General features: G+C 40.0%; 1 protein-coding gene across 2 annotated transcripts in view; it reads left to right on the forward strand.

Annotated features, from left to right (window-relative positions):
* The window catches only part of LOC121869049 (mitochondrial folate transporter/carrier-like), a 33436-nt gene that overhangs the window by 14071 nt on the left and 6144 nt on the right, over positions 1 to 13221 (forward strand). For both annotated transcript variants that reach the window (XM_042370148.1, XM_042370147.1), the window contains exons 3-6: positions 9152 to 9289; positions 9578 to 9704; positions 10064 to 10177; positions 10321 to 10466. In XM_042370148.1, the coding sequence (XP_042226082.1) occupies positions 9152 to 9289; positions 9578 to 9704; positions 10064 to 10177; positions 10321 to 10466 (525 nt within the window). The remainder of the gene's footprint in view (positions 1 to 9151; positions 9290 to 9577; positions 9705 to 10063; positions 10178 to 10320; positions 10467 to 13221) is intronic.

Here is a 13221-nt window from a genome sequence, read left to right on the forward strand (position 1 = left end):
TTCCAAGGATTCTATATCCATTCTGTAATACGGTGACCAGAACTGAACTGCGTAATCCAGGTGAGGTCTCACCCCTTCTCTCAGCTGCCTCTTTAAACTATCAAAGTTTGCCCTTCTGAAATTTGGAACCTACAGTATCTTCACCATTTTAAATAAGCTGAGTTTGTGAATGAGAGCGAGGGGGGTTGAAGGCTTCCTGACATTACCACTACCAGGAAATTTTGGCTTGTAACGTTGCTGCATCCTGTTTTTCATTATACTCTTAACTTTAGGAAAATTCTGCGTTTGGACTTGGTCATTTATTGGGTGTGGTAAAGTGTTTGTCGAGGGAGTAGTGTGTGTTGTTTGTTGGAGTGCGTTAAGTGTGTTGTTTGTTGGAGTGCGTTAAGTGTGTTGTTTGTTGGAGTGCGTTAAGTGTGTTGTTTGTTGGAGTGCGTTAAGTGTGTTGTTTGTTGGAGTGCGTTAAGTTTGTTGTTCGTTGGAGTGCGTTAAGTGTGTTGTTTGGAGTGTGCGTCGTTAACTGTAGGAGTGTCAAGTATGTACTATTGGGTAGCCGCTTCACTGGTTTCCCCGACACTTCCATTAAGTTGACAAAATATTTTAAGACAAAAAATAATTTGATTTGTGGGGAAACTTGTCCACTTCTGTCTGTGGTGGGGTTATAATCTATCCATATGTGGCTACGAAAGAATAGTTTATGCAGTAACTATTATATGTTGTGTTGCTGATTAAGATCCGAAAGATTCTACACAAAAGTTTTATATTTTATCTAATTCAATGTATAATGTTGAGGTGGTGTAGGAAAGATAGTGTAGTATAGGGCGGGCAAATGCAAGAGAAGCAACCCTGAGGTGATTTCCGTTGAGTTGCCCCCGACGACAAGGGTTGCAAGTCGCGCCTCAACACACCCTCCCTCTCGACCAATCACAGCTCAGTCAGAAAAGCATGCGTCACAAGGCTCCTTTTTTTTATTGGTGGAGGTTTCATGGTGGTTAATTTCTCCCTACGACAGGGAACATGCCTAGCGACACACACCCACCTTCTCCACCAATCACAGCCAAGTCACTGAACGTCATGATAAACCTGTTTTAGTGTGGTGTGACCTCCTCGACTGTGTGATGATGTCAAGCTAACTCTTACCACACACCACATGATGTAATAGTCACTAAGCAGAATACTGTACTGTAGATAAGCACACAGCATGCACTTGTACTGGTCACTGTTTTGTAGTGTGCTTATTTATTCCGTGGAAGTAAAGATGTGTGTGTGGTCATCATATTTCCCACGTCTCGGAGAACTGGTTGATTGTGTAATATCCTTGAGAGCGTGTGTGTGTCTGTTGGTTTTTTTTATATAGACATTCATTCACTTAATAAAAAAATAAATTGCACATATCACTTTTAAGCTCCTAAAGTTCTAGAATTTCAACATTTTACTTAGCCAATAGTTGAATCTTGTTTTCGGTGCACGTAAGAAAGTATATAAATTGAGCAGCCGTCTGGAGCCAACACGCGGCTAGACCAATGCTCCCCAACCTCATATAAAATTAAACTACATCACCTTGAGAGGACGAGAGGCATGGTATGAGACCAAGGTTTAAAAAGAATATTACACGTGTCGAGGTAAGCAGTGAAGGACGGAGAGGGCGACGTGAGGTATTACAGCCTAGTGGGTCGTCACCATAACTTGAGACTGACTGGTATGTGGAGATAATAGATTATGGCGGGAAAACCTTACTTGGCGTATACTTTACATAGATAACACGGAAGACCTTTTGTATTCATATGTATAATATGGTATACAGATATTGTTACTTTATTTCAGTAGAGTAAATAAAGAATTGTACCAAATATTCTTACCGAACTACTAAATCGTCTGGTTACTTTTGGGTTAATAACATTACGATCATGCTTATATATATCTGGAATCAGCATCTACATATTGTTTTTGTACTGATAGATGTGTTGATATGTACCCACCTCTGTATAATTAAGTGGATGTGTTGCGTAGGGCGATGCTAGAAGAGTTTATTGTGGGTGTGGGTCTAGTATTTACCTACGTGCTTGCTTGTTGATTAGTTAATACTGCGTCATTGTACAAATATTACTACGCCGTTATTGGTCAGGACAGGGGGTGATTTTGCGTCACTGTACACTATACTACGCTTTATTGGTTACGAAAGGAGTTGATGGTGCGTCAGTGTGCAGAACTACTACGTGTTTACTGGTTAAAGTAGAGATGCAACGTAAATAAACGAGGGGGGGGGTACTACTGGGTTCAGTCACGTGTGTTGTTGACATTCTTCAACTTTAATTTACGTCGTTGGATTTTCTGAAGACTTAAATATTGCGAAATTTGTGTGATCTTCGACTTAACTTGTCCCTGGTATTTTGGGATTTTTTTTTATATTTTGTTTTTTACTCTTGTGTGGTTTATGATTTATTGGCGCTACTTGAATTTTTTTAGGGGGGGGTAGCTGACGTGATAAGTCATAATTTACAGGTGCCAGGTGACACTTGTATGGTTTAGGTGAAGCACGTATCGTATGGTCAGGCCTTGAGGGCGAAGACTCACTTTCACTCGGGAAAGGTCCTTTGTGGTGAGTCAGTCTGCCTTGTACACTAGTTCATGGTGAAATATCTTGGTGCTCGTGTGTGTGTGTGTGTGAGAGAGAGAGAGATATATTAGTGTGCAATATTTGTCTGGGATCACCTGAAGATAAAGTCCCCAACCTTAATTAATGTTTAACCCATCCTAACCTAGTCTGTCCAGGTTATGTTGCTGTGTTAGGGTGCTAGGTTAAACAAGAGGAGGGTCTAATCTTCGGGTTATCCTTTAAAAACCAAACATAATGGCCTAGTGTTAATTGTTCTTCATATTGTCAAGGAAAGTCATATAACGGATTGTTTTATTACATCACACATTCGGCATAATAAGAAAGAATGGCAGTGTAAAGGTCAAGTTAGTTGTGAATGTAACACAATGCAGCGGCCACTTAGGTTCTCAATGAAATAAGCGGTTTGGGAATTGACAAACGCCTGACAATAAGATCAAGGGTGATTTATAATTATCGTCCGTAGTCACAGTGTATCGGTACAAAGACGAAAGTATCACGAAAATAATATAAGTTCTATATATTTTTAGTTTCGAATGTTAGGTTAAATTCAGAAATTGGCAACTCGCTGAAAAATGTACGGAAAACCCTCCGTAAATTCCCAGGTCGGTGATGTGTTATTAAAATCACCATTGTAACTAATGATAGTGTAATTTTTCGTCTATGAACATGGATGCTCCAGCTTATGAAAACGCTTAAGGTCTGAAAGCTATGTCGGTAAATGTACAAATTATTAAGGGAAAAAAAATGAGCTGACGAAATCTCCCAACCAATGGGCAGGCGAGCTCTGTGGGCTGAGCCGTGTTCACCTTGGAGACAACCAATCAGGAAACGACATTGAGAAAAGTTGCTCGGCGGTACAAACGCCAAGTAATGGATGAAAGCCATCTCATTCTTCCTACTTTACATTGATAAGGGTCTTTAAGTATGTCTTGTATTGGTGTTTTAAAAGTACTTATGACGTTAAATTGCATCGTTCTGTCTTCGATGTGGTCCACGTGAGGTTTGATGAGGGAAGAGCACGTAGAGTGAGACTGGTGATGCTGGTGTTGTGTTGGGCAGCGGCCATGCACGTGTAGGCGGGACGTGTAAATGTATCGAGGGGCTGTGCAGGCACTCAGAGCAGGGGATATAGCACATACTGTTCATCTGGAAACATACTCCAAACAGTAAAAAAAATATAATGCCAACATTCTTCTTAATGATATTTGGGTGATAAAAAACAATGAATGTAGGGTAGATGCGAGTTGATCCTACAACTGTTTAAAGGGAGAGTGGAGTTGGTGGGAGAACCTATTGGTCAGGAAACCTCCAGTGTTAGGGTGTTAGCATTGTTGCAGGAGTAATGCTCACCATGTACGTCTGCTGTTAACTCGCCACTGACAAGTTCTTTACACTTCAACTTTCAAGGAATGTGTTACAATGGACAAGTCGAAGTATTCAGTTATGTGGTGGGAGATGATGGGATACATACTGATTTAAGTCGAACATTTTCCAGCTACCGTAAAGACAACCATCAAATGACTTGATAACACCAGGTCCAGTTAGGTGCTGTTTTAACCGAATGAAAGACGTTTGACCACCGACATTTGGCTTAAGAGTGAGCATTGTGCATATTCTCTTAGCGTTATTTATTTACTCTGTGGCGGTAATATTCCAAGTGTATATTGAATTTTGAGTTGGTGTGGGTGTTGACAAGAGGTTGTGTACGTTAAATCTTGGTCCCTGAACTGATGGTAGAGTGAGTAGCTTCTCGGGTGAAATTTCGGAGCATTAAAGCCGCCGTCTTAATTGAGATAGGTTGGGTTCGTTTAAATATATCAAAGGGAAATTTTTTACGTAAGGGCCTATCCAATCTGGGTCCACATGGACAGCTGGCTGGCTCGCAGCTTCAGATCAATACTGGCGGAGGTGGTGACTTGTCGCTGGCCTGTTGCTATGTCAGGCCGGTGGTTCTCGCTGACTTGTTTTGGTTAGGACAGATGGTGGCAAGCAAGAAACGCGCTTACTAATCCATCTCGAGTGGTTTAGTTTATGTTAGGCGTTGATAAGATTGATCCGATCAAAAATTTTACTGTCTTGGTTTGGGTAGGGTGTGGGAGGTAGAGGTAACCCGTCTCCTATCACATGTATGAACTGGTCCACCTGTCACCTGCAGAAGTACAAACCGCTCTCCACAATACTTACAACAGAGATTTTATCCTCGTACTATTTTGGTGAAAGAATTTTGTCGTATGATGAATTTTACGTTTGCAAAATTTGTCCGTGATGAAATATCTATTATTTAACCAAGTCATTGTTTGTATTCCCGAGAACTGTGTACATATTCTAAACTTCTAAAGCATCATCACGGACAGGCAAGGTAAACTATTGTGTAGGTTGTAGATGGTTTGGTGTTAGTGTTTGTTTACAAACGTGTCTTGCTCTTCACTGCCCCGTCGCTCTGTGGGACGTTTTCTTAGCTTTACGAGACCTCACTTGTCATGTTCTTGTCGGCCGCCGCTACAGCTCTCTATGTGATGAGAAATTCCACCAAAATCAACTTGGGGCCAACTATCTTCCTGTCAGTAATTCTCTTATGTACTTTGTTGAAGTTTTTGTTTCTTGTGCCTGATTTATACTTGTCTTTCTCACTGTTTGTATTGTGTATTTTTTGTTATCCTCTCCTCTATACTGTATACTTCTGTTTCGCAACCTTGGCTTTGTCACCTTTCCTTCCAGGGGGTATCAAAAGATTAGATTATCTCTGACTGGGATGGAAAAAACCCACGTCTAGGTATGTCCGTCTGGATGTAATTTTTAGGGTTTGTGTAAATCTGAAACCAACCCCACACAGTCTCCTGCCTGTCCTCCAGCTATACCAGCCCATGTACTGTATATAATAGTCAGGGAAGCTGGTGGGAAGGTTAAGGGTGTTGGGACCTTGGGTAGGCGAACTTGCATTGATTATAGCAGAAAAATAATCGCTACTTGAGTTAATACGGTAAATTACAGTTAAGTAGATTTTATTAGTGTTATTGAACTTGTTGGATTGAGTATAGAAATTGTGATGAGGGTATTGTCGCTGTCCGTCATAGCGGGGTTACTCGTGATCTCGCTATCAGAGGGGCTCGTGGTTGAAGTACTGCGTCACCTTCCTTGTTACAGTCGAGGACAGTGGCGCTGGTGGGCGTTACAGTAGCGGGGTCCTCTTTTAGTAAACGCCAGTACAGCTTTCCACTGATGCCTCCATAGTACTGTATATGGCATAATCACATTAATGTCCACAAAATCTATTATAATCGATGGTAACTGTATTATGTATGGATAAGCATATGGGGGGGGGGGAGTAGCAAAAGTTAGCACACATTCTTGTTTCCCCACCTCAGTTTATTTCCCCTAAAGAGTGACCCTCCTGTCCCCCCCCCCCTTCAAATATTGTTAGGGTGGTTAATATTTAGATGAAATAAGCTCGGGGTGGGGGGATCGTTGAGGTGATTCTATATCTTGTTTGCTCTTGCCATGTTGTTTACAGATTTGAAGTGTTTACAGACGAAGGGATGATTCGTGTTGTCGCTGGCCTTGTAACAGCTCTTAGCGGTGGGTTCTGTGAGTGTCGAGTGAAGGTGAAGTGTAAGCCAGTTGAATGGGAGAAGTACTGGTGTTGGTGGTGACATTTGTGTGCCAACGAAGGGTCTGGCGAGCGTCCAGGTCTCCTCCTCGCGTGACTTACTCGTCAGGCGGCCTGGTATATTATAAGACCACGAGGGTATGTCTACCACGCGTGTCTGCCCACCATGACGCTGCACCGCTAATAACTCGTGAATAGCTATAATGGACTCTCTCGTAGGCTCAGTTTTTTTAAGACATTGGTGACATTTTTCATACAATACACCGTCGAAGTTCTTTTTCGGGGTTGTAACATCACACCCGTTTTATATAATACTGGTGGATATTTTCGCCTGATAATATAATATAGCAATATTTTTTTTACCAACAAACTATTAGTACTATTGACTTGTAATTCATGATATATTTTTTATCTGTAGTCGTGTGCTCCTCGTCTGTGGGTTGGGTTATCTTACTGGATACACTTGTGATTACCTAGATAGATATTTAATAGAGTACAAGAGACGGAATACGGTACTGTAGGATGATTTGTGAAGGGGTATATTACACGTATTTTCGACCTGGGTGTTTCATTAATAGGTATCTTTGTGTGTTTATAATTGGTGGTTAATGTGTTTATTGGCTAAATGTAGTGAAAGATGTTGCTGTAAGGTTAAGTTTGTCTGGGTTGGGATACCCTTCATATTATACTGGTAAGATGTTCTCCCTAAATGAGGAAGTTCTTTTATAAGACTATCAAATAAGGATAGAGCGAAACCTCGATAAAAAGCCCAGGTTTACTTTTTTCCTAGTTCATATCATCCAATAGATAACGCTACTAGTAGTAATAGTAACTTTCTGTTTACTAACATGTTATAATTTACTGTAATAGTTAAGTATGTGGCGCGTACTGTGTTGTACCAGTACCTCCAGTCGCTTAAGTAACAGATTCGTTAGGTAATAGAGTTGCCAGGTGTCGCTGCCAACCCCCATACATTCATTATCTTGTTTACTACAGTTCACAGTTTTTATTTTATTTTTTTATAACCTGAAGATCCTTTGAACTGTCGTAAACCAGGGTATATTACCAAAAAAATTGTTTTTTGGTACATTTATATTCCGTAATGTGTGTGAGACATGGTGGGTGGGAAGTGTCGAGTGCAATGTTTGGTCTGCTGCCAGGTTTCCCTATTGTCTATGACTGTGGCAAACTGGCTCCCCTGAACATCACCCCGCTGTAGGTGCCTCTCACAACCAGGCGGCGGTCGGAATAATTGGCACGTTGAGACTCCGGAGAATGCCACGATGGGGACTGTGAACTGTGAAGGTTGTTCACTGGTAATGGTCGGGGTGGTCATGGGAAGGTCGCTACAGTACTCCATAAAACATGCCATTACTTAACCTTGCTCTTGGCAGTGTTTAGTCTGGGGTGTAGATATTTTCAAGGTATTATATATTAAGCTTGCAAGGATTAAATTTAAAGGTGAGAATGGGGCGTTGGTTGTTGAGAGATAAGGTAACTGGAGTATGATAATGAGTTATGTATAAGGTATTGTTGGCCTTTGTATTCTCCTGAGGGCGTTTAGTAATGGTGGTGGCTGCTTTTAAGGGCCCCATTGTCAACCCTCGTCAACACTTTTTTTTATTACCCCCCCTACATCCTTGTTTAAGGTGAAGCGTTTACAGCGCCCAACAGGGAAGCATGCTAAGTTCATGCTTGCCTTTATGTCTCACGAGATAAGGACGTAGAAGCCTGAAGAGTCGATGGGTTTTTTATGTCATCAAGTTATTGGAAGCTCCAACAATTTGTCCCTGAATACGAATTCGTAACTTTCAACAGGTAATTACTTTACTGCTGGGTGAACAGGGACCAATGGGGGCTAGGAAGTAAGTCCAAACAACTTCCACCGGCCCAGGAATCGAACCCGCGACATCTCGCTTGCGAGGCAAAACGGTACCGCTTCTACCACCGGTCCCCTCTCGTCGATACTTGCTAGAGAAAACGTATTCGCTATCACCGCCGATTACGTTCTGGTCTTATACTCAACATTGTCAATAGATTTTTTTCTAAACGATCAAATAAACATAACTACTAAACAGCTGATTTATTTTATGTATACAATTAACCCAGTGACCCAGCTGCGTACGTTATTGGAGGGAAACAATTTATTATTTTGTTCCGGTTTCCATATTAGTCAGTATTTATTAATCCTCTATTAACCAGGTTTCCCTTAAAAAAAGCCCTTTCTATTCCTTAATCCTCGTTCAAGTCTGGGATTTATCCTTTCTGCCATACAGTACTCATATTACGTCAGGCTTTTGCATCCACGTGTTCACCCACACGCAGAACAACGTTATAATACCGGGATAGTGGCACAACTCCACCTATTCCAGCCTCTCTTTAATTCTGGCTTGCCTGCTTTGCTTCCACCCGCCCGTCTTGTTCTTGCATTGCAGTCAGAAGGCTGCACCGTACTGGATTGGACCAGTTTGGGTGACCTAGGCGGCCGCTAGCCACTCACGGCCTTACGCTAGTTGGTTTAATCGGGCGACGGCTCACCTGAAGAGCCGCACGTCCTTCTATTTATTTCACCTGAAGATTAATCTAACATCCCAGGTAGCTACAGGGTGGTTAATCATCAGGTGATTCTGGAGAGAGTATTCTTATCTCAAGGAGCTGGGGGGTACATAAAAAAAACATTCCAAGGAAATTTACGTTTTTGGCTGTTATTATAAAGTGGATCTCGTGACTCTGAGAACATTGTCTTATCGTAAAATCCCGTTGCAATTGAAAACTCTATATTTTTATTCCACTCCAAAGAAACCCATTTTATATATTTTCCTTATGGCACAGTTGGGTGTTGGTTGGCATGTGTCGCTAATGCAGTGATATACAGTATATTATTGAACTCAGAACAACTTATTAATTTATTTATTTTTTGTTCACAGCTACAACACAATAAAATCCTGGTTTCAAAGTGGGAACAGCAAAGTTCACATTGGTCCAGGACTACACATGGTGGCAGCAGCCGAGGCGGGCGTCCTCACCCTCGTCATGACCAATCCTATATGGGTGGTTAAAACCAGGTTAGTTAATGGCCTCCCTCCCTCGTCTTAACTATTAACAACTTAAGAAAAAGAATATTGGATGTTTACCAATATTTAGGCTCTAAGTTTCATAAAATAATCTATAGGTTTCAATTTTTTTTACTAATATTGACTGATGGAATATTAAATAGTTTGAGTTTTTGAATGAATTTTAAATTTATTTATAGATCCTTAGAAAATATAATGAAGTAATGTATATGTGCTAGAATTCTGATAAATGTGTTTGGACAAGGAATATAGTATTAACAAAAAACAAATGGTGTGCAGGTTGTGTCTTCAGTATACAGATGGGCCAACGGCGGGGAAGATGATGCAAGAGTCACACAGATATAATGGGATGGTTGATGCTTTTGTCAAGACTTACAAATATGAAGGCGTCAGAGGTCTCTACAAGGTGGGTGTGCATTCCTCACTCCTATGATATGCCTTACAGTTCCTTACACGAGAATTCTATCCATCTTGTTTAATAGATCTTTAAAAAAACTAGAGCACATCTTTGTCTTGGACTGATAGTTAACAAGTTTTATGTGAGACACTGAAGCTACCATTGTCGGGTGATTTAGAGATGGTACCATTAAATATTTAGGGTTTTCTTGTTATTATTGTTATATTAAGAGGTTCATGGTTGTAATAGGAGACACAGCAGAACATTACTCAATAAGGTTGTTGTTTGGTGCTCAGGTCTAGTATTACCGCAGTGCCTGTTAAAAGCTTCACAGTACAGTATATTAATAGAAGTATTTTTTATTACAGGGTTTTGTTCCTGGCATGTTTGGTGTGTCTCATGGTGCACTCCAATTTATGGCCTACGAGGAAATGAAGGCGCAGTATAACAAGTATCGCAATCTGCCCATTGACGCCAAATTGGTAAGTTTAAATGTGTATGATACAGGTAAACTGAATGTGAGATACACTAAAGTGTTTGTCATTAATTATATCACTTGAGAACATTCTTGTATAGTTTTGTATCCAAGGACGTCTATCTAAGGTTGCCATTGTTTTCATTCCAGACCACTGCAGAATATCTCACCTTTGCATCACTCTCCAAACTATTTGCAGCTGTCACAACTTATCCCTATCAAGTACTACGGGCACGCATGCAAGACCAGCATGCCCACTATGACAACTTGCGACACTGTGTTCGTGAGACGTGGAGGTATGAAGGCATCGTTGGATTCTACCGGGGAATGTCTCCTTATCTTGTCCATGTGATGCCCAACATTTGCTTGGTATTCTTAATATATGAAACAGTGGCTGGAGGCTCTTGAAAACATGTATAAGAGTTAGAATTCAATTTTTATTTAAGGTTTATTGAAGTATCGCCCCCCTCAGTTGTATTCCAGTGAGTAAATAAGTGCAGTTAATTTACATTTTGACCCAAGTTGGTAATGGTTATTATTACCATTGTGTTTCATGGGTGACCAAACTACAGGATGTCTTTCCCTACATACAGTAAAGCCTTTATGTGTCGGACAGTGTTGTGTAGTTTGACGAACGTTATCTTTCTCATCACATTCGACAGTTTCAGTATAACAAGAAATTTGAAAGATTGTTAAATTTATTTCATACTCTAGGTGTTTTGCCCTGTTTGCAATGCTGTAGAGAGATATATCACCAACTGCCCGTCAATGATCATCTCAACAATTAGGGAAGGAGAATGATATTGAGGTGATTTAGATCATTTTATTTGGGAAATGGTTTGGAAATTTTTAACCAGGTGCCCATGTTAGCCCTAGTCCTAAAGGTAAGATCTTACAGTAAACTCTGCCATTCACTGTGATGATTATTGCCACAGTATACTTCTAAAAATACAAGCACTGGTCCACAGAGACTAAAGTACAGTAGATGTGTCCTATGAACCTGAGGATTTCTGATAAATACTCGTTTATCTTGCACTGTTTACATCAAAATATGTGTACCAGCTATTGGTCAGTAGTCCAGTGTATGGTGTGTACCTTTACAGTAAAAGAATAGTTTATTAGGAGTTTGGGATGATGATACAGTGCTTTTATGGTAAGAAGTGTTGCATTTTACTCAATAGGGATTCTGAATATTGGGAAAAACTGTAGTTTCTATTAGATATGATGCCAAAAGAAACATTATTGGGTCAGTATTTTGGTAGTAATCTCGAGAGGTTCAGTTATTTTACTAAAACTTACTGCTAAGTAAATTTTTTTCATTATTTATTTCATTAGTTTCAATTATGTCTAAATATCAGTATTCAGTTTATTCTTCACAGTTATGGTGGGTTAACTGTGGTATAGGTGAAGTTTCATTACTGAAAATTGGTGTATAAGTAATCATAACTTGCCACAATTCTGTCAAGGCAGAAGTCATTCCTCTTGTCATCTTGCCATATATATTTTTTTTTTCATTTATATCTACACAGGTTCTAGGTAGGCACAAAGTTGGCATATTGGGGCAAAGATAGAAAGCTGGCAGATAGTTCTTGTAATACTAAGAGTTGAAGATTGAGTGATGTAGTTGCTAAGAAAAAAGTTTGCAAAGGGTCCAATTTTATCATGTAAACATATGCTCACACACAGTGTTAATTGCCAATATGTGTCAGTGTTCCTCCTTGGCGCTGTTAAGACTTAATGTGGGAAACGTGGCACAAAATGTGTAGGGGGGCAGACACAAGGACTAGCAGGATCAGTGTATAGATTTGCCAATTTTCACAACCTGACTTAAGGTTTGAGGACACATTCACTAAACACAGCACAAGAGATTAATATTATAACTGAGACGAGAATTTTTGTTCTGGAGGAGAGATTTACCCATATAATATAGGTTTAAGACTGAAGATTATTACCTGTTGGAACGAGTTGTGAACATTTGCCTGATTGGTGATCTTCCCAAATGGCTTACATACAGGAGTCACAGAAACAGGCCTCATTGTTTACTCTTCCTGATAGGTCATAAGGATTGGCAAGTAACGGTGTGTGTGTGCATTCAGTTGGTGATATTTATTATTGTTAGCAGAGTATATTTGTAATATCTGTATAATGCTGTCTATCTTTGTATACCCAGAACTTGTCTTTGTAGTCTAGAGGTTGTCTGTAGGTCTTTGTTATTCACAATCTCTCTATAGAGTGCCATATACTGTAATAGGACTTACACCCATACCAGCTAAGTAAGGTTTTTTCTTCCGTTTTATTCATTATGTGTAGCCTGTACAGTATGTCAGTTTAACTATTTCACTGTTTTGGGGTAACTGTAGTTCCTGTGCTGTGTGTCTCTGTAGTGTGTTCTCCTCCCATGAGTGTGTTTTCCATGTGTTGCTCTGAACAATTCCTGAAATATATCATAACTTGTAGTCTTCATTAAACACTATCAAGCTACCAGAAGTTGGTGACAGTCATGAAAAAGAAAAAGCTCTGGAAACTGCAGGTCAGTTTTACTCCAGTTGTTAGTGTCATTTGTGCTTACATCAGCTGTGGTGAATGGAAGGAGGTCCTCTCATTCCCTTAATATATGGTATCTGAAATGCCCCCCTCCCTCTCCCCCCCCCTATCCTTTGCCAAAAAAGTTGATATCTTAATTTAAGAGTGTGTCCCTTTTAAGACAACTTATAATATGTCTACGCAATGCATAAATATCCAAATGACTTACATTGTGTGAAAGATAGACATAAAGAATCAAGTTGCAAGTATTAAGTTTGCATGGCAGTGTTAGAACAACTTGATAAAGCATGGGCAATTATGGATCTTGGAGTAGAATGGTTTAAGTACAGTATATGAATGTCCAGCCATCTGCTTCATGTACAAGTTGTATCATGGTGTTGGGGGTCTCATAGAGGCAGGCAAGAGCTGGTTGTTCAGTTTAATAATCTCACCTGTATTGTATTTTGATAAGTTTCTCTTTTCTGTTATTAAATCTTGTTATTTAACTAGCTGTAGAAAGTTAAAGTA

This window comes from Homarus americanus, unplaced genomic scaffold, assembly GCF_018991925.1.
Source record: "Homarus americanus isolate GMGI-L3 unplaced genomic scaffold, GMGI_Hamer_2.0 scaffold24694, whole genome shotgun sequence".
Taxonomy (NCBI): Eukaryota; Metazoa; Arthropoda; class Malacostraca; order Decapoda; family Nephropidae; genus Homarus; species Homarus americanus.